Raw genomic sequence first — 25,547 nt, forward strand, 5'->3', positions numbered from 1 at the left:
CAGCAATTTAATCATTTTTTTCCACTGGGAATTTATTACTATTTATTACTATTGCTAGATGATTTATGCTAATGTTCCATTTTTTGATTGTATTCCACTTGGCTGAACATACTGAAATGTTCATTAAACGTTAAAGGTGTGTGATCATACATTTTGCTCATTGAATTATGTTTCTTCTAGGTGGGCAATCACACCCATGATGTACCCGGCCTCGTTCGTGTTCAGCATTCCCAGCACGGCATACGTGGTTCTCACCTGTATCAATCTCTTCATTGGTATCAATGGCAGCATTGCCACCTTCGTCATGGAGCTGTTTAATGACCCGGTGAGATGCAAATCTATAGAAACAGACATACATCTCAGAGAGAGAGAGAGAGAGAGAGAGAGAGAGAGAGAGAGAGAGAGAGAGAGAGAGAGAGAGAGAGAGAGAGAGAGAGAGAGAGAGAGAGAGAGAGAGAGAGAGAGAGAGAGAGACTGTAAAAAGATGGTTTAACCTCACCACCAAAACTAGGACGCTCTGGATAAGGGCGTCCGCCAAATCTGTAAATGTAAATGTAAGTACTTTGCAAATGTGGGTATCTTTGCATTTTAGCTTGCTTTGAGAAGTTTATTAATAAAAAAAGTCAAATAAGTAATAGCACCACCTGCCCTGCAATGGGGAAGTGGTAAGAGCTGTAGGCTTTGGTGCATTTAAACAATTCAGTGGCACGATTTAAAACATTTTTAAGACAAATGTCTAATAAGCAAGAGCAGGCTCTACCCTATTATGGTGTAAGTGTTATGGGCTCTAGTGCATGAGGTCTGTGGGTCAAGACTGGGTGTCTGGGCTTTAAAAGTTTAATTGGAAAAATTTCAGCCGTTTATTATCACAAAATTCTAATAATTCTAATAAGCAACAACGTCTGTAAGCTAGTGTAGTGGTAGTGCAATAAACTGTGGTGTGTAAGGTCCATGGTTTGAGTCTTGGCGTCTTTGCTGTAGCTTTACATATCATTGGCTCTCTTTGAACCATTATTAAAGACTCTGGTGTGTGAGGTCCCTGGATCAGATGATTTAGTGGTTCTAATTTAAGTGTAAGTGCTATAGACATTGAACGTTGTTCCTTGCAGTTTTTGTAAGAAAAAAAATTACTGTATCTACGGTCAAGCACCAGGTATTGGATTGAATGCAGTAGTCCTGCCTTTAATTAGACACGATAAATGTCAGGTGTATGTGCTTTGTGGGGACCATCAAAAAGTTTTAAACCACACATATCAGTATCTCTCCTGAATCTCCTGAGCAAACAATAGCCAAATCACTGTGGTACAGTCAGTGTCAGAACATTAGTTAATCATCCTTAATATATGACTTAAGAAAAAGCCTGCATTGTGCTCACTAGATCATGTTTATTGAATCATAATATAGCTTGTACTGTAATATAGCTTGTACTGCTTGAGCGCCATAGGCCAACAGTAAAGCTGTTGCTCTTCATGCTTACCTCCTGAATCATTCTTCTCCAGCATCTTCTGTCCCTCTAAACGCTTCTCTCTGACCTTTATATGGATGAAGATAGAGATTAAGGAAGGTTCCTTGGGCTTTATTGACTGTGTTCATTTGCATTTTCTCTCTGAGGGATGAAAATAGTGGAAGAGAAGAATGATAGAGGGAAAAGAGCTCATTAAGGGATGTCTTTGTATGTTTGGAGGCATAATTCCCTCTGCCTTCTGTTAAAACTATCAGGCATCTTCATATACTCAGTGATATTGATGTTGTGTAGTGTGCATGTGTTACACAAGTGTGTGTGTGTGTGTTAGCCTTGAAATGTGTGAAGTCAGTGTGTGCCCTAGTTCTGCATGTCCTACCAAGTCCTGTGGGATGGGTTCATCCCCACATGGTTTGTGTGTGTGAGTGTAAGGGCATATATATGAAAGTGCATGCCATGCTTAAGTAATTACATTAGCATAATTTCTCATTTGCCACTTTTAAAATAGAGTTGGTTTTCTAAGTAGGTCAGTTACAGCATTATATTCTTACTTGTGCAAGTACCCCCATGATTCAAAGGTTCTTTTTTCATTGAACAACCTAAAAATGATAAGTCAGGGGTGAGATTAAGCCCTCATATGTCATGTTGTAAGTCATTTCTAATATTTAACCATTCAGAAAAAAATCTTAATCCCATCACAGAGAATAATATCATATTTATTGCTGTTAAATAAGAAAGTGTTGAGTTTTAAGCACTGAATTTGCATATCTGATTAGCATCTGTCATTTAGGGCATTTTTATGTTTTTTTTATTATTAATAATAATGATTTTCTTTAAGTTTTCAATTTGGATAACAATGTTGTACATTGAAAGTGACTTTATAATTCAGTCTGATAATATCACAATTTATTTAATTTGGATGATATCAGTTCTTCAATATTTCACCCTTTTGGAATATTCAGGTAACATGACTGAGTGAATGTGATTTTCATACAAAACAGTCTTTAGAGTTTAGACAGAATGGTGTGAAAAGACTATAGTGACTCAAATAATCATTCTTTCCATCCGTGGTGAACAAAAATGCATTTCAGAATGTACAACATAACAACCTTGATGCTGATGGGATTCAACAGCAGAAGACCACATCAGAGGTTCTGCTCCTTGGCAGAGATTCACCAAAACTGGACAGCTCAAAAACCGTCCACTGTCTATGTCAATGATAGGATCATATTCTTGTTTTTGGATGAGAAGAGAGGAACTCATGTGATGTTCTGCTGTTGTAGCCCAAGTATGGTAGCTCAAGGTTTAATGTGTTGTGCATGCTGAGATGCTTCTGTGCTAATGGTGGTTGTCAAAGTGATTATTTGAGCAGCTTGAACTAATGTGGTCATTTCCTTCTGACTTCTCATCAGCAAGACATTTCCACCCACAGATGGTGTTTTGTTTTTGTTTTTTTTGCACCATTCTGTGTCAACTCTTCAGGTTGTTCTACGTAAAAATCCAAGGAGAACTGGTGATACACAAACCAGCCCATCTGAACAATCATGTCAGATCACACTTTTTTCACATTCAAGTCTTCATATTAAAGTGGATGGTGAGCACACACCACTAACTAATTAACATTACTATTTGAATCATTTGTAAACATTTGATGCTTCATTGTAGGTCTTTTTTTGTTAGCTTTCAGTCTGTTTTCTGTTTTTTGCCCATAGCCTTAAAGTACCAGCTTTTGATCAATTTCTGATTCCAACTGATATTAACTGTTATTACGTTTCTGACGTTAGTTAAATCAAACATTTCCTATTTTATTTCATAATAATGCATATAAACATCCACTATGTCATTATCTGTGACAGGCATCGATCGTCGCTCATGTCAGCACAATTGTTAAGCAGAAAACTAAACTGAGACCAGAGCATCGGTCAGCATTACGGGGGCAGAGCTTCCTTGTGGTGTCAGTCAATATCAGAGACGACGAATCAACTAATCCGTTCAAAATGCTATTGTCCCTGTTTCCATTCTTACTGGCAGGGAAGTCAAAAATACTGCAGCTGCTACTTTGGCATGTTTTTGAGTGGTATCTTTTACTGTACTGGTGTATAGCTGGTGTTAAAACGCTAAGCTCAAAGTGCGTAAGTGGTGACAGGCCTGCAAACAGTTTCTATCTTTTAGTTGATGTTGTTAACATGATGCTTCATCACCAGAGACATCATCTGTATAAAAAAAGACAAAGAAATACACCCCCTCGGAGAGATTTAAGCGTTTGCTTACTTTCCGTACTTTGTATTTACGCACATATAGAAAGTCATGAGTTAACATTTTCCTTTTAACATTTTCTATGAGCAGCATAATACAACAATTTTTTACGCAAATGAGAAAATAATGTAGCCAAAATGCTGCTGAAAGTAAGCAACATAAGTAATATCGTACACGCACTCAGGGCCAGTGAAGCTGTCTAACACAGATCACTGGATCTATTATAAAATATTTTCCACTATCTTTACTAACAGGAAAGTGTACTTCAAACACATTCCCCTTTGAGATACCTCTGTTTTATTTTTCTCCTCAGTCCTTATATTCTCCAAATCCCCCACGGTAAGATGTCTCAGTGGGAACGCTGTGTGAGTGTGTGTATAAACGTGAGTGTAGAAGAAGCAGCAGAGGAAGTGCTAGAGGAAATATGGATCACCTGAGTGCCTAAGAGAATTGTGCGCTGGAGATGATTTATGAGTTTACGACAGGAGTTTGAGGGAAACGGCCCGGGTTGTACGGCGGAGTCTGATGCCCCTCTGCACGCTTGGCCTGATGAGACAGCGGAGTGCAGATGGGATTGGATGTTTCTGGCATTAGTCACAGCATGTTGACTTCTGTATCTGTTCATTCCTTGATCCTTTACACAATGAGCTCACTGTAAAGTGGTACCTAGATTCAGTGTGAAGTGTGAATTTTTTATTTTGTAAGAGTTTGTGTTGTATACGGAAGGGGTGTGGCTTAACTGCTTTATTTAAATGCGATTTAAATCAATGGGTTGACTATTAAAGAGAATGAGGGCAGTGGGAGTGAAGATGCTTTATTGTACTGTTGTGTTGTACAGATAATTTCAACAATAATAACATATAAATGTCTTGATTGACAAAAACATGTTATGTAAAAATGAAACACAAAAAGTAGAGTTTTAGTGAACAAATATGGATGGGAATGTCTTCAGGAGATTGGACATTCTGTGTGTTTTTTTTGTAAGGATTCAGAGAAATCTTTTTTAAGGAGAGAGAAAAAGAGAGGTTGGTGTAATTGTTTATAGATGCTCTTATAAAGTTGTGACATTTCACAACTAATGTGAAAACTGACAATTTACAAGAATAACTTTACAATTTTTTAAAAAGTATGTCATATGTTAACGAGACTAAAATATAGTTCAAAAGTTATAAAAAATAAATCTGCAGCAGACTTAAAGATGGTCCACTTTATGGCTCAGTATCTTCAAATTGTCAGGCAAAGAACTGTAATCCTGAAGGTCTTGAAATGTTAAAGATATTTATACAGTCGAAGCCAGTTTCCCTTTTTAATACAACACTGTTTCTTCTAATGGAATAATTTATAGTGAGGTTTGGGAGTGTTATATAAAATCTCATGCCTCCACATCTCTAAAAATAGTGTGAATAGATTGTAGATCTAACGCGCTAAAAGGACGGTGTCTTTAGTGGTCAACATCGCAGATGCTCTCGGTCAACAATGCAAATTCCTGCCTCAAAAAGTTGAACAAAGTTGAAAGTTTCTCTCTCTCTGTCTCCCTCTCTCTCTCTCTCTCTCTCTCTCTCTCTCTCACACACACACACACACACAATCTCAACTCTTCTTCTGTCTGTCTCCCTAATGGCATGAATGTTGGCACCATGTTATTCAGCACATTGCACTGTTGTAATTGGACTAACAGAAACAGTCTAATGGATGAAGGATTTATTGATCTCTCTCTCTCTCTCTCTCTCTCTCTCTCTCTCTCTCTCTCTCTCTCTATTTCTCACTCACACATACAGCATTGCTCTGGGGTGGACAATATCAGCAGGCTGATCAACTGAATTCACTAGTCCACAAACTCACTCTGCTGCCTAGTCATAGATTTACCTTTAAATTAGCCACATGGCTAATGAAAGGTAGCTAGTATTGGGGGTCAGAGGTGAAAGGTCATGCTGGAAATACTGTTTGTTTTATGGTAAATATAAATGACCAAAATCAACTTCTGCATGTAGTAAACAATTTAAATACCGTCTTTTCTCACTTAAACTATCGGCACCCGAACTCAAACTCTGCACTCAAAGAAAATCCCATGCATAATAATAACTTTGTGGTGGCAGATCTTTCCATCATAACTTGAATGCACCAATGGAATATTTTGCACCAAATAATCCTATATTGCAGAATTATATGAAACCCAATGCAGAACACACAGCACTTCAACACAGCACACTGAACTCTGTGCAGAACCCACTGCATAGTACAGAGCAAATTATGATTTTTTTGCTTTAGAAATAAAATATATGAAGCCTTGATCACCATCTGTGCATCTGTGTATCTTACCTCTCTCTCTCTCTCTCTCTCTCTCTCTCTCTCTCTCTCTCTCAATTCAATTCAATTCAATTCAATTCAATTCAATTCAATTCAAATTAGCTCTTTTTTCTCCAAGCAAATACTCAAGCTTAGGGCCTTTTTACACCTGGTCACTTCATGTGTTTTCTCTGATCCGATAGCTATCTGATTTGTTAAAACTGTCCATTTACATTAGGCCATAGCGAGTCACATCCGAGTGACGTACTTCCGTTTGGGAGGAGTATATCGCTGACGGATTTTTCGAAAACGGATTTTATATCCGTCTCGAAAATGTTTCGGAGGGTCTTTTTACGATCAGATAGCTATCAATCACAGAAAATGCATGAAGTGACCAGGTGTAAAAAGCCCATTAGTGTCATTCTCCGGTTTTAAGAAATCAGGACAAATCATTTCAAATTTGGGAAAGAAGTGTTTTTGAATTTCCTTGTACTTAGGTCAGGTGGTTAAGAAGAGGATCTCTGATTGTGGTCAGTTATTCTGCTGTTGTGTATTCTCTGATTAGCACCAAATAACATTGCAATTTTCTTTGTTTTTCTGTTGTTTCAGTCCAATAAGTTAGGACATGTTCTTTGTGCATGTTATTTGTCATTTGGTTTGGCCGGATTCTGCGAATAAGGTTGCTAATGTCTTGAGGCCGGTTATTGTTAGTTGTGTTCGTCAGATTAGTTTGTTTGTGGAGCCTCAGGACCGTCTGAATGTGGGGTTTTTGTTCAATGTTCGCTTCATGGTTTTTGAAGGATTTAAAATGATACATCCATATAGTACAATTGGTTCTATAACTGATTGGAATATTTTGAGACTGGTCCTAATTGGGATTTGAAGTTGAAAAGCTCTTCTTTCTTTCTCCTTCAGTTCATTCACAGCCAAACTGAGATTCCCATTTTCATTGAATGTTAGCCTGAGGTATGTGTAATTGATCATTTAAGTGACGTGATCAATTTTGATCAAAATCTTTGTCATTTTTGAAAGGGTAGAACCTTTATTTTGTTTGGGTTTGTAATCAGGGCTTAAGTCTGACTAAACCTGTGCAGGATGTCAAGGTAGAGACAGCAGGACCAGGTCATCTGCATAGAAAAGAAACTTTATTTTGGAGTCATATAGTGTGGAGCCAGGTGCTGTTGGTTGCTCTAAAATTTTGCCAATTCATTAATGTATACAGTATGTCTCTCTCTCTCTCTATGTGTCTCTGTCAGGAAAGGCAAGTGGAAGCTTTCAATCACATCTGTGTGTGTGTGTGTGTGTGTGTGTGTGTGTGTGTGTGTTCACCGAGATAAAAGATGTTTCCAAAGAATCCTGGTCCTCATAATGCAGCAAAATTAAAAGTACACTTTAATTAACTGTGTGTGTGTGTGAAGAGTTTCATACAGCATACAGATGCGGTGATATGCATGCTGCCTAATTATGGGTATGAATGCGATGCTTTGTTCCTGCCACACTTGGTTGCATGGAGAACATACACACACCAACTCACACATACATACACACTAGGTTATATTTTACATTTTTAATGCCACACCATATGATGTGTCATGTTTTTTTCTCCTAACCTAATGTTTCTCTCTCACTCCCCCCCCCCCCCTTTTTTTCTTTTTCTAGAACATTACTGATATCAACAACATAGTGAAGCAAGTGTTACTGATCTTCCCTCACTTCTGTCTGGGTCGTGGCCTCATTGACATGGCCAAGAATCAGGCCATGGCAACACTCTTCCTCGGTCTGGGTAAGGAACACACACACACACACACACACACACACGGACCAAACAACCAACCAACTAATCAGGGCCAATTACAATGCACTGTTATCAACAACATGTAGTGAAAATAATTAAAATTGCAGCATGTTTTTAAACTATCAGATTTTTATTTTGACTAACACCAAATTGTTTTGTCTATATCTCAGGGATGACTTCAAAGAATTGGTAACTTCCCCCCTCTGTACTATCTACTAGCTGATCCACTATCCCATTCTTTGTTTTATCCTCTAAAGCAACTTCTAATCCATCCACTCTTCCATTACTTATTTTATCCCCTGGTCTATCTACTGCCACATCTTCTAATCTACTTTCAGCTTATCCATTAATTCCATAGTCAATTCAGTAGCCCATACCCTGGCTAATTCGCTATCACATCCCATTTTTTAGTCTACAGATCACTTTAACTGCTAAAGACCTGAGCAGACTAGCAACTTGACTTTTCGTGGTTAGCTAGCTTTTAGTAACATTATAATCTGATTAAAAAAAAAAAAGTCCAGGAAAGGAATGGAATCAACATTATTTAAAATGTTATACACTTGGATTACAAAGACATTCAGCTATATTGAAATGGTGTAGCTCTGTAAAATCCTTTTGGCTAAATGATCCAAATCAGTGCTCTAGCCTAAAATGAAAACTCTGAGCATTTATACTAGAGATAAATTGAATTCATAGACATTTTTTATTTGTGGGCATCTTCAAGACAAATATTCAGAAGGATATGCTACAGAAACTTGAGGTGCTGCCTAAATAGGTAGATGTGTGCATTATACACCACTTCTCACTTACCTAACTAGTCTGTCTTAGATAACAGGTTTCTTGTAGATTTTTGCTATGATAGATTAAAGCAATAGAAATTGCTAACTAGCATGCAAGGTCTGATCATTTTCAGTTAGCATGTCAGCTACACCAGCATGATAGTGAGCTAATTAGCTTTGATGACACTGGGACTGGATATATGGAGGTTCTCGGTCCAAATGATCTCTCTTAATGGTTTGTAACCACAGCCGTCATTTGTTGGCTTGGAATGCTGCCCATTTGGATAGTAACTACTATCCAAATGGGCAGCGTTCCAAAGCAAGCCAAAAAAAAACTAATGATAAGGACTCTTACTGTATGTCTGTGTATGTCTGTATGTATGACGACAAACTCAAGACTCAAAACTCAGGTCCCAGGAGAATAGCGTCCATGCACTAGATTCAGGCATTTTGTTTTTTTTTTTGCATTTTGCATTTTGATTTTTATTACTCAGGAATCTATTCAATAGTCTTTTAGTTTTTACTAAATCTTATTCCTTAGTTTCTATTCCGGTTCATCAAATATTCCATACATATCTCCCAAATTCAGGGGTTGAATTTCAGTAAAATATATTGTAGCAGAAGTACTAGATCAGAGAAGTTTTGGTTTATTTTTTGCTTCAGGTTGAAAACCGACATATCATCTGTCCATGACACTAGTCAGAACACTGTATCATATTTATAGCCATAAACTTTAATAGTTTAACATTAAAAGCTAACTGTTTTCATCATTCAGTCATGTTAGCTGCTTAGCCAGTTCATAACTGGAACTTCAAAAGTTTTTATTAAAAGTCCCCTTGCCTAGTCCATTCCATAATCCTTCCCTATCCCCTAGCCCTAAGTCTTCTCTGGCTGAATTAATTCAAAGTGGTATGTCACTTTGTGCATCTCTGCACAGGCTTCTGTGTGTGTGTGTGTGTGTGTGTGTGTGTATGTGTGTGTATGTGTATGTGTATGTGTATGTGTGTGTGTGTGTGTGTGTGTGTGTGTGTGTGATGGTTAGCAGCCAGACTTTCAGATATATTTAGACATAAGCATTTGGCAGAGGATAAGAGAGGATAAAGTGATTGAGAAAAGATGGAACAGAGGAGACAAGATATAGATAGCGTTTGAAGAACGAAAGAGAAGATAAAACCACCAGCACACATTCTTTAACAAAGTATATGGGTGGATTTACAACGGGGCCTGGGAGAATTCCATCCTTTTTTACAGCTGCTACTTAGTGATTTTATTTCCTTCCAAATCATTGTTGTCATTGATTTTCTCCCTCCAGAAAATCCCAGCTCGAAATGTCAAAATAAACCTGATAAAGATGCAAATAAGCATCTTTGATTTAACAAGTAGGCATTGCCTCAAGAGTTGGAAAAACATTGCCAGCTGCTACATGATGTATTTTGTACCAAATTGAAATAATTATTTAAATTCCTCTAGTGATAATGAAACTAGACGAAAACAAAATAAAGATTTTTTTAGATTTGTGATAAAATTTAAACAATAATTTAAATGTATAGCATTGAATCACTAGATAAGTTATAAAAACAGTAGGGGTATTTATTTGCGTTTTATATTTATCTTTATATATATATATATATATATATATATATATATATATATATATATATATATATATATATATATATATATATATATACAGTTGTAGTTGAAATTTATTTATTGAATCTCAGTTAATGAACACGTATGTACGTATGTAGATGCTTTTTTTCAATCTCTGAAAACCGCAATAAATCTATGTTCAATTTCAAATGAATACAGATGTGAGATTTTTAAATTAATAAATATTACAAGGCTATAAATTTAGTGCTGATTTCCTTGTTAAGTATTAAATGAGAATGAATCCTGATGACCATACACTCAAGGTGCTTTCAACGCAGGAGTGATGGCACTTTCTGTCCTGTCAAACACAATGACAATAAACAATTGATATTTTTTTTATGTAGAAGAAGGTGGCTAGAGCTATCCACCAAGTCTATTGCCTTCACTCTACACATTTGGCAGCTGTTGTGTTATAGCTGGGTGTTGGGTGGAAATGACCAAACTCGGGTGAAAACCTGGGGAAAAATTGAAAAAATAAAATGTCACCAGTCGCTGTTCTATGAAGTCACCACTAGTTGCCATAGTAATAATGTGTATCAGTGTGTGGCACATCTAGCATTCCCCTTTTGACATTTTCTTGACACTAAAGAGACATTTAGCCATTGTATATAAAATTCCCCAAAATATATATGCATCATATCGTTTGAGATTAGCGATGTAGTATGTGCTCTTTGATACGGATCATGTGAGCTCTACTGTGTTCACTCTAAAGTTGAACTTTTTCCAACTTTGCCACTTCATTGGACACCTATATCCGGTTGCTGCTAATGTGTGACCATATCAATAGAATGCTTTATTATGGCTTTGTTTTTTCATTTTGAAGTATTCAATATTATTGAGCAATCATGCATACATCTTAAGCATGATACTACAGTAGATAGTCTAAATATCCATAGTAATTAGTATAGCTGATAGTAGATCAATTGAAACAATCATGGAAGCAAAAATATATAAATGGTCTTAAGATTCTGCTTCTGTTTATTTGTGATTGTTAAAGCAACTACAGTAAAAAAAAAAAAAAAAGATTATTCAGTTTCAATTATACACATTACATGCTTCTTTGGAACACCAGTTTTGACATGCTGAAGATCTGCGCTCTGCATTTCAGGTCAAATCGTTCAGGGTGTTGTGCTTCTTAAACCAGACTGTTTTCATGCCGCGCTTCGTTTGCTGACCCAGGTGCAGGCAGCATGGAAAAGGAAGCACAGCAGAAGCAGATCAATATTTAAATAGAGAAGGACTACAGGGTCAGATTTAAGAACACTGGATTAGAATGAGCTTTCCACGCAGTACATTAGAACAACTAAAGAGGAGCAATATAACTAATATTAGTGGCAGATAATTTGGAGTTATTTGGGGTGGGCAGTATTTTTGTCTAGTGATTACAGTTTTTAAATAAACTATAAATATTCCACAATAAATATTCCACTATTGATGTGTGCGTCACGAATTCCCCCTCTTGCTGTGTTGTATTTAATACTATATTATGATTGGTATTTTGTCTGTCTAAACACTGCTGTGTATATTTAAAGACACCATAGTTATGAAGTCTTACGATGAGTCCCGTTGTTTTGAATATAGAAATCACTATAGACTCAAATAATCATCTAATCAATAATTCATGGATTGATTTAAATTAAACACACTGAATTTACACAACTGAATAGACTTGTAAGAAACACTAGGTAAGGAAATACCGCATTACTGTATGTAAAAAATGCACACTTTACATATAGGTCCACTTTAGAGTAATGCAACCTGCTGCAGCTGTAGTTGAGAACATAACTGTCACCTTATTAAAAAACCCCTACCTGCTTCTTTTAAAACGTTCTTTTTTATGATAGGTTTTTATATATGCTTTTGATGTCTAACATAAATCGTTACTCGCTGACATCATGTTTAACACCTCTTTAGTCTTTTTTTTCTTTTTTTGCAGTATATCAGCCACAAAATTAAAACCTTCTACTTAATACATGGTCTGCAACAATGTTTATGAGTAGGTGGTGTATGTCAAGGTACTGTAACATCCACATAAATGCTTGTAACCAAGGTCTTCCAACTGTACTTTGCCCAGAGCAACGCATTGATTCCAAAGGCTTAGCTATATCCCTTAGCGCATCTCTTCTGTTAGTAAGTGATGCATATGTAGGTGGCCATCCACATGATTTAAAAGAAAATGTGATTCATCAGTCCAAGCCACCTTATTCCATTACTCCATGGTAAAGTTCTGACACTCACCTTCTTATTGTAGGTGCTTTCTACTCTAGACAGGAGTCAGCATAGACACAGCATATCAAGTTTTCAGCTACAGAAACTCTTTTTAGAAATTTTTGCTACAGTCACTCTTCTCTGGGAGCAAACCACTTCGCTTACACTTACATGCACCAATTATTATGTAACCCATAACCATGTCTACGCTTCACCAGCTGTCCTTCCGTAGACCACTTTTAGGTACTAAGCACTGCCTACCGGGAACACCTTATTGGAGACCATTACAATATGTCAAAGCCATTCAAATGCTTAAGCTTGCCAATATGTCCTGCTTCCAACACATCAAAGTTAAGAACTGGCTGTTCACTTGCTGTCTAATATATCCTACCAATTGACAGGTGAAACTAAGGAGATAATTGATTTTATTCTGTTCACCTGTCAGTGGTTTTAATGTTATGTGTATGGTCTCAGGAATCTGTTTTCATTTACCTTCAGTCATATTATTAATTGGTATTCCTGATTTCATACTTGTTAAATATTTTATGTTAAATGGTTATTACTGTACATAACACATTCAAAAAGGCATATTTCACACACGCACTCAATAATGTATATAAACAACATCAATATTGAGTCATGTATGCATGTGTTCATGAAAAATCTGAAATAAATATTTAATTTATTTTATTTTATGGCTGTGTCTGCTTGTAGAGTTGAGTAAAGAGTACATAATTAATTCCTAAGAAGAAGTTTGGTACTCTTGGTGTCTGAATTTATTAATGCACAAACAAACCTATTTCTGGAATTGATTGAGGAAAATGCTGTGATTAACCTTAGTATCTTCCTCAATTATTCTTTAAAAGCTCATTAGCTTTCAACCAGCTGTGACAGTGTAATATTGTTACAGAAGATAAAATGACCTATTTGTTCTAATTATCTAATTACTGTATTGTTCCAGAATTAAAGCTGATGCTGTTTGCAAGTGCCTCAAAGCTGTCATTGCAACATTTTTGTCTTTACCCACTTAACATGAACACAATTTTGCTCTCAAAACCTTCTGCACAGAAGTAAAGCAATCTAATCTAACTGTCTTTCAAAGGAGAAAATAGGTTTGAGGATCCCCTAAGCTGGAATATGGTGGGGAAGAATCTGTTTGCCATGGGGATACAAGGTGTAGTCATGTTCGGCTTCACCCTCCTCATCCAATATAAGTTCTTCTGTAAACCCCGGTGAGTTCTGAACTCAAAACCACACAAAATAAAGACTTATAGATTTAAAGGTGCAGCTACAATCTTCACAATTCTTCTACACAAACTTAACTTCCACTATTATGATATGGCATGGTGCAGGTTAGTCTCTGTGTTGCCAAGATCTGAAGGAGAAGAGGATGAAGACGTAGCTCGAGAGCGTGAGCGAGTAGAGAGAGGCAATGCCCAAAATGATCTACTCCGGATTTGTGACCTCACCAAGGTATTTTTTCTTACTTATTTCTTATATTTACATGTATTTGAAGTTTATTTGAACAAAAGTTGATGGTCTTGGTTGAAGGTTGAAGGGTCTTGCTCAACATCACTGGGATTCAAACTCACAACCCATCATTGACCAAGGCTGTGAGAACTATTGATGATGAAAAGATGTGGTAGCTTCAAACATACGAGAGAAAACAAACATTGTTGTTAGAAGACCTACAATAGCTATTTGTACCCTTTTCTAAAAAGGGATATGCTGCTATATGGTTCTTCACATAACCTTTAATGTTTTCCCCAGAGATGAAAAACAAATAACTCTTTATAGATAAATATGATAGACCTTCTATTCTGAAATACGTATTGAAGGTCAAGAATGCCTTTTAAGGTACCTTTGGCGACCTGAGAATTGTGATCTCACCAAGACACCAAGGCAGGAAGTGTTAGTTGTTGTGTTTCAGGAAATTTGTTGTTAGTGAATCAAAATTGTAGTCATCTTTTTGTTGCAGGTTTTGTTTTCTTTTTCTACAATTTGATGCTACTACACATTATCAAATAGTTCTCTTGTGATGTTGTTAAAAAAAGGCTTTAGGCAAGATGCTCCTCGAGACAACTTTGTGTCTTGGTCGGGGAATCACTGAATCAGGAAGTAGGACCAAAGGAGGTGAGTCTAATGGCCCACCTCTAATTTGCAGTAAAAGTCTATTGGCCTGAAAGTACACCAGTACAGTACGTGCCTCTCAAGGCGACTCTCAAGTGCTCCACTTTCCGGTACTGATTTGAGTGTTTGCTTAAGAAGCAGGTTTCCTATGGTTTAATGTGGGTTGGTGGGCTACTGCTCTGTAATCTGCCCATCATGCTGAGAGCAGAACAAGATTAGCTTCAGCGACCAGCCTGGAGCTTCATCTTCATAACAGCTGCATCTTCTCAGCAATGCACATCCAGTATGTGTGCACCCAGCTGTAACTGCACTGATAAGATAAAGAGTAAAAGACCGAGGACATTTCATCTTGAAAACCGCACAGACTCACTTTGATCATTAACACAAATGCTGTGAGCAGATGTCACACACAGAGGACATCTGTAGTAAGAAGTGTCACCGCATACGTCTCCTACAGACTCGTCTCCAGTCTTTGCCAGTTCCATGAGGGCGACTAGCCTTCAACTATAGAATGCTAAGTTTCAGAGAATTGTATATGGTTTGTTAGTTTTGTTAATATAAATACAATAGTTACACTGTTAATATAAATATTAACTTCATATACTACTTATAGTCTCTTTTATGGCCAAACTTATCCTATTTTTTTTAAATGTATCTTAGCAAAGTGTTGAACCACAGCAAATCACCTGAAAAGCAGGAATGCACTCTGTCATTGGTTCCACAAATCACTGGAACTGTACTTGAAGGATGAGCATTAATTATTCAAAATATATTACCTCATTTGATGTTTTGATGATGGTGACATGGAATTCTCGCTAACATGTTGGCACAAAATCTCCTATAGTTTATTAACCACATTTTTTTATAACCACACAATTTATTCAGATAATTCTTTTTGTTGAAATTATTGTCAATAATCTAACTACCAATCTAGTAACTTAAGTATAATTTAGCCTGCTTGCTAATGTACTGTAATTCACTAGCACCATCAGCTTATAAAAAGCCTTTAAAAATCAAAGAAATTGCCTTTGGATAAAAGAGCAAGGACTGAATAATAACTAAAAACCATCAGTTAAAAGCATCACAAATAACTCAGCTGCCTCCTAAATTTGTAAGCAGTTAGTAAAATAACTGAAAATAACAGAACATATATTCTGTGTCTGAATTTACTATTTTATTTTAGCTCCCCATCACATTGGTAAAAAATCTGTAAGCACTTCTTATATACTAGAAACCCTTTCAGAGAGTTGTTTTTACTTTCTTTCTTTTTTTTAATGAGATGACATTTAGTTTCAAAATTAGCATCAACTGATCAGAATGACAAAATCAAACTTAGGTGTCATGTTCAGTTATAGTCAGTGTAGGTTCAATGTTATCAGAGAGTTGATATGATCAATAATAAAGGCTCATATTTCATGTGACAAATGCACAATTAGACTTTTCGAAGAAACTATGACACAATAGAGTAATAATAACAACCAAAGCAAGGATTAGACACAGAAAAGGTGTACACAACAAGGCAACAAACCTCTATGTCTGTCTATCACTGTTATTGTTCCAAAACTAAAAATGAAGCGGTATATGATGTACGTATAAAGTGGTCTCTATCTATCTATCTATCTATCTATCTATCTATCTATCTATCTATCTATCTATCTATCTACAGTATCTATCTATCTATCTATCTATCTATCTATCTATCTATCTATCTATCTATCGGTTATTAATGTATACAGTATAACCAAAATATTTTATCTTACATGTACCTATAACCAGAAGGTTGATAACCAGTGTGAAAGGAAAGGTTCATGTTTATCCTTGGATCAGAATAGAAGCTTCTCTAATTAAAAAAAAAAAAGAAAAACTGACTTTATTTGTAGTACTGCTACTAAAGTATGTACTAAAGTAAACAATTTACAGCAGTCTCTTATCAGACGGTGTGTAAAAGTGCATTTAAAATCAGGTTTTCTTTTTAAAATATGTTCGCTCACTGTCTGTCTGTCTGTCTGTCTGTCTCTCTCTCTCTCTCTCTCTCTCTCTCTCTCTCACACTCTCTCTCTCACACTCTCTCTCGAACATGCTCCCTCACTCACTCTCTCACTGTCTGTCTGTCTGTCTGTCTCTCATGCTCACCTTCACTCACTCACTCACTCACTGTCTGTTTGCCTCTTTGTTTCTCTCTCTCCTGCTCCCTCCTTCACTCTCTCGCTGTCTGTCTCTCTATATCTCATGCACCCTCCCTCACTCTCTCTCTCTGTCTCTCTCTCTCTCTCTCTCTCTCTCTCTCTCTCTCTCTCTCTCTCTCTCTCTCTGCAGGTGTACTCGGGTAAGAAGATTCCATCAGTAGATAGGATAACTGTGGGTGTCCCGGCTGCTGAGGTCAGTCAAAATCTCCAGCAGTGCTAATGAATCCACTATCAGCATGTGTCTGTTACAATAATAGCCCCTGGGTACTATGTTGCTGTATGCATGTTTGTGTTTGTGATAGTGCTTTGGCCTACTGGGTATAAATGGGGCAGGAAAAACCACAACTTTTAAAATGCTGACTGGAGACATTCAGCCCTCGGGTGGAGAAGCCTTCCTCAGTGTATACAGGTAAACACAACCAATTGCATACACAACCTCATCAGAAACTTTCATCATGCCCTTTAGTATCTTATACACTAATAACACTGATCCTTAAATAAGCCTTCAAAATCTTAACCATAATAACACAACACTAATACAAACCTTCTGAATATTAACACTAAATATAAAGCTAAATAATATGCATTTGAAAATAAGTCATATCAATCTTAATTTTTTTACACAACTAGGAGCATGTACTGCCTATAACAGCTACGAGACAAGCCGGCACCATGTGACCACAGAGCCGTCATGGCTGTGTTCTGGTTTTAATATGTCCTCTAATTGAACAAAGAATTGATCTACTCTGTCTTTCAGGAATGACTTTATATAGTGAAATTCGGATGCTCCAGTTTGTCTTCAATTATGCTTCTCTTTTCTTGTACATTATCTCAACCACAAGTGAAATTCTAGCATTCAAAAGTCTGGTTACTTCCATGTGCAGCACAGAATCAACACAGACATATTGACAGTCAGTATCAGATTAATATATATATATATATATATATATATATATATATATATATATATATATATATATATATATATATATATATATATATATATAGGCATATTAATTAAACTGGTAGCCTTAGCAATTGATGTTAGCTACCTAATAAAACATCTACATACATTTACCACAAACTTATATGTTTATAAGTTTATAAGTTGATCTCTTACAATGTTGGAATTGTAATAAATTGAAATCGAAAAACAATGAAATTTAGGGTCTGTTTCTGGAAGAAATGGAATTGATTAATATTTTTTTAATCATAGCTTTGTGATGTACTTTATTCATGATACTTAATTTAAACATTTTAAGGAGCTTGGCAAAGACAGTAGCATTAGCTTGGGAATGCTACTGTAGCGTTGTGAGGTGACAACACTTCCCCCTGCACCACTGTGCCTCTGGGTTGTAATAAATAATAAATCATGCTGTTAAACATGTTTTGTATAAGGTTTTATGAGGTATTAAATATTACAATATATTTTCCAATAATAGTTGAAACTGTGTGTATGAGGTTAGGACAGGGCTTGTTTTGGCCTTTTTTTTTTACATAGACATCGCAACTCTGCTTGAATAAATAAACAAAGAACAGCGGTAGTGGCAGGGAAAGAGACACAAATGGGGCAGAGAGAAGAGATGGTGGTAGTGTTGGCTTATTTTGCAAAGAGAAAAAAGATAAGATGCATAAAGGAGGACATTTGTTTGAGGCTCACTGCAAATGTGTTTATGCTGCGGCTTCCGTGTGAATAAGCTAAGAATGGAAATGGAAATTGAGCTGCCAGGTCATGTTTGGATCAATTACAAACTAGGGGAAGTCTGAAACAAGAAGTTTTGTTTTTCAATTAAAAAAATATTTTCTATATATTATATATTCTCAATAAGGAAGGAAGTTAGTTAGTTAGTTAGTTAGTTAGTTAGTTAGTTAGTTAGTTAGTTAGTTAGTTTAAGGTTAGTGGATGGCCAAGTGAAAAATTGGATATAATATAAAGAAGGATGGAGGGAAAGAAGAAAAGGGTGGATGGATGGACAAAAAAAAACATAAAAGTAATTTAATGGCTGGATGTCTGGATGAATCAAGAAAAAATGCTACAACGTGTGAGAAAATTGGCTATATGATTAAGATTAGTAGATAAATTGAAAGCCCTTTTTATTTTCTCCTTTTTATTATCTTCCCTCTCTCTCTCTCTCTCTCTCTCTCTCTCTCTCTCGATCTCTCTCTCTGCAGCATTCGGACAGAGATGAGCCAGGTCCATCAGAACATGGGATATTGTCCTCAGTTTGACGCCATAGATGACCTCCTAACAGGACGAGAGCATCTGGAGTTCTACGCCCGGCTCAGAGGGGTGCCAGAGAGAGAGGTTACTACGGTAACCAAACTCACACACACACACACACACACACACACACACACACACACACACACACACCACACACACACTTTTTATGTCCACCTTTTCAGTGGGCAAAGGTGTGTGCACTCATCTTTAATGCATAAACCCATGGAATAGGATGCTGCTGAATATTTCCAAGCAAAATGTGTCTGTGTGTGTGTGTGTGTGTGTGTGTGTGAGTGAGTGTGTGTGAAAGAGAGAGAGATTCTGTGATCCCAGCATGGCAGCCTTTGATCCTACGGCCAGGCTTGCCTGGGCATAATGCCTGCTGGCACGTTTACGCTCACTACCATTCTCTCTCTCTCACTCATACACATACACACACACCCACACACACACACACACACACACACACACACACACACACACACACACACACACACCCACACACACACACACACACACACACACAGTGTGGGGCCTTTATATGCATGCCTCTTCTGTTTGACCCTTTGTCCCTTCCAAGGACTCAGCATTCACTAAAGCCTTTGCTGCCCTGTGGTAGAACAGATACACACACACACAAGACACACACACAGACATACACACACAGAGCATAGGTAGTTCAGACACAAAACACACAGATAACTTACATGAATGCATTTAGACAATATAGGAAAAAGCAGTGTGAAAATTACCATTGTGGATCAAATGAACATAAACTGTAAACAGTCCCTGGCCAACTCTCTCTCTCTCTCTCTCTCTCTCCCTCTCTCTCTCGCTCTCTCTCTCTCTCTCCCAGGTAGCAGAGTGGGGGATACAGAAACTGGGTTTGGTAAAATACTCCAACAAATCTGCAGGTACCTACAGCGGAGGGAACAAACGCAAGCTGTCTACAGCTATGGCTCTGATTGGCTGCCCTCCTCTTGTCTTTCTGGTAGGCCACCCCCACCACTTTGTGCTTTTGTATGTACTATATTATCGTACAAGTGTGTACTAGAGAGCAGTAACTAATGACATTTTGAGTTAGTGACTTCTGCATCAAGCCCAGTCTAAACTTCCCATCAACTTGAAGGACAAAATGTAAAAACAGTCATCTGGTTCATTTTGAATATAAATTTAAAGCACACGGCACTTTGTTTGCACGGATTAAAATCTCATTCAGACCTGCAGGCCAACAAAATCTAAGTGCGAAATCATCCGACCCCCAACAGTCTGTCTCACCAAATGTAATTAAAAATAAGCTTAAAGTTGGGCTTGCATTTGCAGAACCTCTTGTCTGTGTTTCATAAAAGATTATTCGCGGATGAACATGAGCTCGAAGTAGTCGAGTTAAAACGTGCTTAGTGAGTACTCAGTCCTAGAAGAGTCCTTTGATGCATCCTCTACAGATTGCAATACAGTCCAATATTTTCATGGCCAATATTTTACTAATATTCAAGTTTATATGGACTAAAATACTAGGGACGTGTTCAAAATCAGATCGCTGAAGGAGTTCATTATTTTTCTATAAGCATGTCTTGGAAAATAGTTTCCGCTGAAAGTTATTTCAGGTTTGCAAAGAGATGTTTATTTAGCATTTTTGCAAGGATTTTCCAGTGCTAGTACTTTGCAGACATGAGAAAGTCTTCAGAAGGGAGGCCTTGATGTTTCATGGTAATGTTACATACTGCATCTTTTGTATAACGTCAAAAGAGAAGACGAGCGAGAGGCTGTTTTTGTAAGCTTCTATAACATAAAGTAATAAAAGAAATGAATCATTTGAACTCTATCTGCTTCTATCTAAACATAAGTCAATTTCAAAAACAACCAAAAGTAGGTTGATTGAATTTATCTGATTGCAAATGGAATCAAATTAGTATAACAGTGATTTAGTGTTTAATAAATTGATCAAATAAAAGAAGTCCTTGGTAACGGATTCAGCCCATTTTGGCTTAGATAATAAGGAGGAGTGTGTGTGTGTTCTGCAGCAGGAATGATGGGCCAGCACTGGCACTGTGAAGCTAATCCCCTCTGTGTGTGTGAGTGTGTATGTGTGTATAGATAATCTTGCCCTTTACGGATTTTGGCTCTTTTGTTTGGCTGAGAATCATTCTTGCTTCCAAATGCCTACAGAGAACCTGTGTGTGTCCCAAGAAGCCATGTTTTGGTCCAGGGCCTGCAAATGTGCAGAAAGTCAGATGTATTATATTTCCATTATTTTAGGGTCTGAACTAAAATTACAATTAGGACATACAAGATAATTAGACATGCATTTGATTTTTTTTTTTTCTTACAATCTCTGGTGGTTACTCTGTGTCCTGTTAAACCCTCTCTACCTGTATTTGTGTGCAGGATGAGCCGACCACAGGGATGGATCCTAAAGCTCGCCGTTTCCTGTGGGACTGTATCCTCAGTGTGATCAAAGAGGGTCGTTCTGTCATCCTCACCTCACACAGGTGCTTCTCATTACACTTACACCCACACACAAACACACACACCTTGCACAGGTGTCTCTCATTATGATCTGTCAACATGTGATAAAACATTAGTCCTCTATTCTTAATTGTAGGTAAGCTTTCCCTAGCGTTCTCTGTCGTTGTTGATTGGTGTGTGTATGTGTGTGCTCCGGTTTTAATGAATCCCAAGTGCAATGCAGGGCAGACACAATCACTTTTCTCTTCCGCATGTGTAACTAGGACCTAATCACCCATAACAGAACCAGGTGTCCAGTACACACACACATAAATAGTGTCATTAGTAATTGTCTGTCTGGGCACTTGCACGCCTTAAATACTGCCTAACAAATAAATCTCTACATCACGACCTTTGTGTGTGTTACACACTATATCAGTACATATATCTGTCTCTTTCTTCAGTATGGAGGAGTGTGAAGCTCTGTGTACTCGGATGGCCATCATGGTAAATGGGCAGTTTAAATGTCTGGGCAGCCTTCAACATCTAAAAAGCAGGTATGAGTCTGTGTGTGTGTGTGTGTGTGTGTGTGTGTGTGTGTGTGTGTGTGTGTGTGTGTCAGTATTTACGTGTTTCTGGACCCCTTGAGGTCATATCGTGCGCTTGTGGCCATATGTCCAACATAAAAGGTGAGATCTATACAACACTAAATGTCACACAAAGGGTAGGAGTTTGCTGTGTGTGCGTGTGTGTGTGTGTATGTGTGTGTTGTAAGAAAAGCACATGACCGAATATCTCTCTTATTCTCTCTTGCTCATATCTATTTCTACTTTTCTTATAAATTTTACCTGAACTGGGCAGTTTTCACCTGTCAGTCTTTACCTGTCCAGTTTGGGTGAGTCTGTTCCCCAGGATAGCCTCAGATTCTTCTTGTTCTTGGATGACAGTGATGGAACCTGATGTATCCACCTCAAGGTTTAATGTGTGGTGTGTCTGAGATGCTTTTCTCAGATGATCTCCTCTGATTTTCATCTACTAGGTGTTTCAGCCTGCAGACTTTCTGCTCATAGAATTATTTAAACACTGTTCTCTATAAACTGTGTGTGAAAATCTTAGGAGATAACCAGTTTCTGAAAGCCCATCTGCCATAAACAACCATGTCACAGATAAAGTCGCAGGGATCACAATTTTTTCCTCATTCAGATGTTTGATGTGAACATTACAGCTTTGTACCTGAAGCTCCTGACCTGTGTCTGCATGATTTTAAGCATTTTAAGCATGATTATCAGATTAGAACCACATGAATGTGAAAGTATACAGGTCTTTCTACTAAAGTGAAATTACTCCTCCAATACAAGAAACACAATAATCCAGGTTGCAGTAAACAAAGTAAGAAACGCTAGGTGAGTGAAAATAATAGCATTTACCCACAGTGTGTTTTTTCAAGAAGTCAGAACAAATGTGAAACAAAACCTGCTTTTCTTCACTTCAATAATAATCGATACACGGTAACTAAAGAGTAGCTACATAATAAAGCTATAAAAAAAAGAACAAAGAACAAAACTATCTTACATTACAACCAAACAATATAGAGAAAAAAAAGGAAGATTGTGAAAAGGATCAAAAAACATGGTACTGATGCATCCATTTTTTTCTTTGTGTCATCTGTCTTGCTCTCTCTCTCTCTCTCTCTCTCTTTCCACTGGCTGTTGTAATTAATGATTCAGGAGGCGTGGGAGTGCTTAATGAGTGAAGAAGTGATTAGGTCTCTCTTTTTCTTTCTCACTTGTGTTTCTCCCTCATTGAGAGCACTCTGTGTGGTGCAGCTTCACACTGGGACAAAAGCTACATCCCTTAATTTCTGTCTCTTCATCCCTCCACTCCTTGTCTCACTTCCCCCACTTTCTAACCTGGTGTGTGTGTGTGTGTGTTACTAAGGAAGTCTAAGCTTGATAGCATTTGGGTGTTTGCTGGTATATTAAAGGGGATAACATGGCTCTGATTGCTTTATGGGTGAAAACACGTTGGAGGAGGTAGAGATGGAAGCAGGGATGAATTTGTTGTGTGATATTTCTCATTACCCTTCCTGTCATAAGCCGATTGAAGTGGTTTGGGAATTTTTTTGTGCGTTTGGTCGTGAGCAATAATGTGTGTCTGACAACAGAAGCTGCCGAAACATTCCATCACCTTAGCATCTAGCCGTGCCACCCTCCCTCCTCCCCTTATTACATCACCTCATCTTTTACCTCTCTCAGTCCATTGCTTCATCTCTTCCTTTCCTTTTGCTGCCACCTCTAGGACAGTAGCTGTTTTTAGTCACTAATACAGCAGAGTCTACTGATATGCATACTCGCATGAGCAAAGAAAACAGTCGCACACTGTCTGTCTGTCTGTCTGCCTGTCTACTCTGTGCACCTGGTTCCTCCAGCACTCAGTTTAATATCTTGTACGTAAGCGCTACATTTATTGTTGTTTGCTAAAAAACCGTGTAAATCACTGTACAGTACTAATACGTTTCTTGTGATGAGCATAAAGAGTGCATAAGCATCAATATATAATGAAATTCGTATGCTACTTTTGTACACTTCTTCCTAGACACAGTGCAAAAAAGAAAAATATGTAAACACTGGCATAGAGGAAGATGTTACATACGTATATTCACTCACTCACTCACTCACTCATTTTCTACCGCTTATCCGAACTACCTCGGGTCACGGGGAGCCTGTGCTGTATCTCAGGCGTCATCGGGCATCAAGGCAGGATACACCCTGGATGGAGTGCCAACCCATCACAGGGCACACACACTCTCATTCACTCACGCAACCACACACTACGGACAGTTTTCCAGAGATGCCAATAAACCTACCATGCATGTCTTTGGACCGGGGGGAGGAAACCAGAGTACCCGGAGGAAACCCCCGAGGCACGAGGAGAACATGCAAACTCCACACACACAAGGCGGAGGCGGGAATCAAACCCCCAACCCTGGAGGTGTGAGGCGAACGTGCTAACCACTAAGCCACCGTGCCCCCCTACATATATTCAGTACTATAAATTATTAACACGTTATGGAAGGTAATGCAGTTTTATGGCTTGCAAGAAGAGGCTAAGCTGATGAAAGCTAGATAAAAGCATCTGCTGAACAAATAAATGTAAATAAATGTAAAAACACAGAAGCCACGCAGATTAAGCATATAGAATCTTTTAAATTATACCAAAGGGCTTTCAGTTTTTGTCAGGGCTTTTTCTTGGACATTGAACATTAGGGGGTGTCCCGGCAGTGCGTTGTGTCACGTGTCTCCTCAATACTCACCTGTTCGTAATGGACCCATTATTATGTATTATTAGTTGTTATCCCTGTGTTTGGTTCTACTTTAATCCCCGCCTTTCCTGCCAGTTTCTACTGTATATCAGCAGCTCTGACGCTTGTGCTATCTGTAATTCAAATCATCCCCTTGTCCGTGTTTTATTATCGTTTCTCCTTTACAGATGGAGAATATTCATAAGGTTAATAATTAACAGATAAAAAAATGAAGTTTCTATTTTACAAAGGAAAACATACAGTATAAAAATTAACATGGTGTTAATAGGAGATATTTAAAATGTATGGAAGGAGTCTCCAGTGTCAGCACTACAGCACTATGTAGCAGTCTGTACATTTTTCCTATTAGGAGCAATATATTCATAGAAAACTTCCCAAAAAAAATACATTTTTCTTTACTCACATTTTTCTATCTTCAAAGTAAACGATGATATCAAACAACTTTCTGCTCTCTGAGGTGCCCCAGTTGCTTGTTCATTGGCTTTTAAAATTTGGAGATGGTATCTTCAACAACTAAAATTCTGTGTAAGGTTATCCCAACAGAAGTAAAAACATCCCTCACTGAAAGCCAACAGTGTTCTGACTTATCTTAGATCAGATTTGCGATAGCGATAAAATAATAATAGTGATTGAAAATGTCCTAGTTGCCCCAGAAAGTAGAATATTTGGTTTAAGGAAGTGCCCCATATCGGGGTGTTTCTGTCCTCATACTATATATTAAAGGCACAATCTGTTAAACTGGAGCATCTAAGAAAAGATTTTTTGCCTCATAAGTTTCTTCATTGATCTTACCTTCTC

General features: G+C 37.6%; 1 protein-coding gene across 1 annotated transcript in view; it reads left to right on the forward strand.

The window, feature by feature from the left end:
• The window catches only part of LOC132841765 (phospholipid-transporting ATPase ABCA1-like), a 139,332-nt gene that overhangs the window by 108,172 nt on the left and 5,613 nt on the right, over positions 1-25,547 (forward strand). The window contains exons 39-48 of the mRNA XM_060864281.1: positions 181-325; positions 7,664-7,787; positions 13,542-13,671; positions 13,792-13,912; positions 16,886-16,948; positions 17,058-17,164; positions 18,928-19,069; positions 19,836-19,970; positions 21,368-21,471; positions 21,892-21,984. Coding sequence (XP_060720264.1) covers positions 181-325; positions 7,664-7,787; positions 13,542-13,671; positions 13,792-13,912; positions 16,886-16,948; positions 17,058-17,164; positions 18,928-19,069; positions 19,836-19,970; positions 21,368-21,471; positions 21,892-21,984 — 1,164 coding nt within the window. The remainder of the gene's footprint in view (positions 1-180; positions 326-7,663; positions 7,788-13,541; positions 13,672-13,791; positions 13,913-16,885; positions 16,949-17,057; positions 17,165-18,927; positions 19,070-19,835; positions 19,971-21,367; positions 21,472-21,891; positions 21,985-25,547) is intronic.

This window comes from Tachysurus vachellii, chromosome 2, assembly GCF_030014155.1.
Source record: "Tachysurus vachellii isolate PV-2020 chromosome 2, HZAU_Pvac_v1, whole genome shotgun sequence".
Lineage (NCBI taxonomy): Eukaryota > Metazoa > Chordata > Actinopteri > Siluriformes > Bagridae > Tachysurus > Tachysurus vachellii.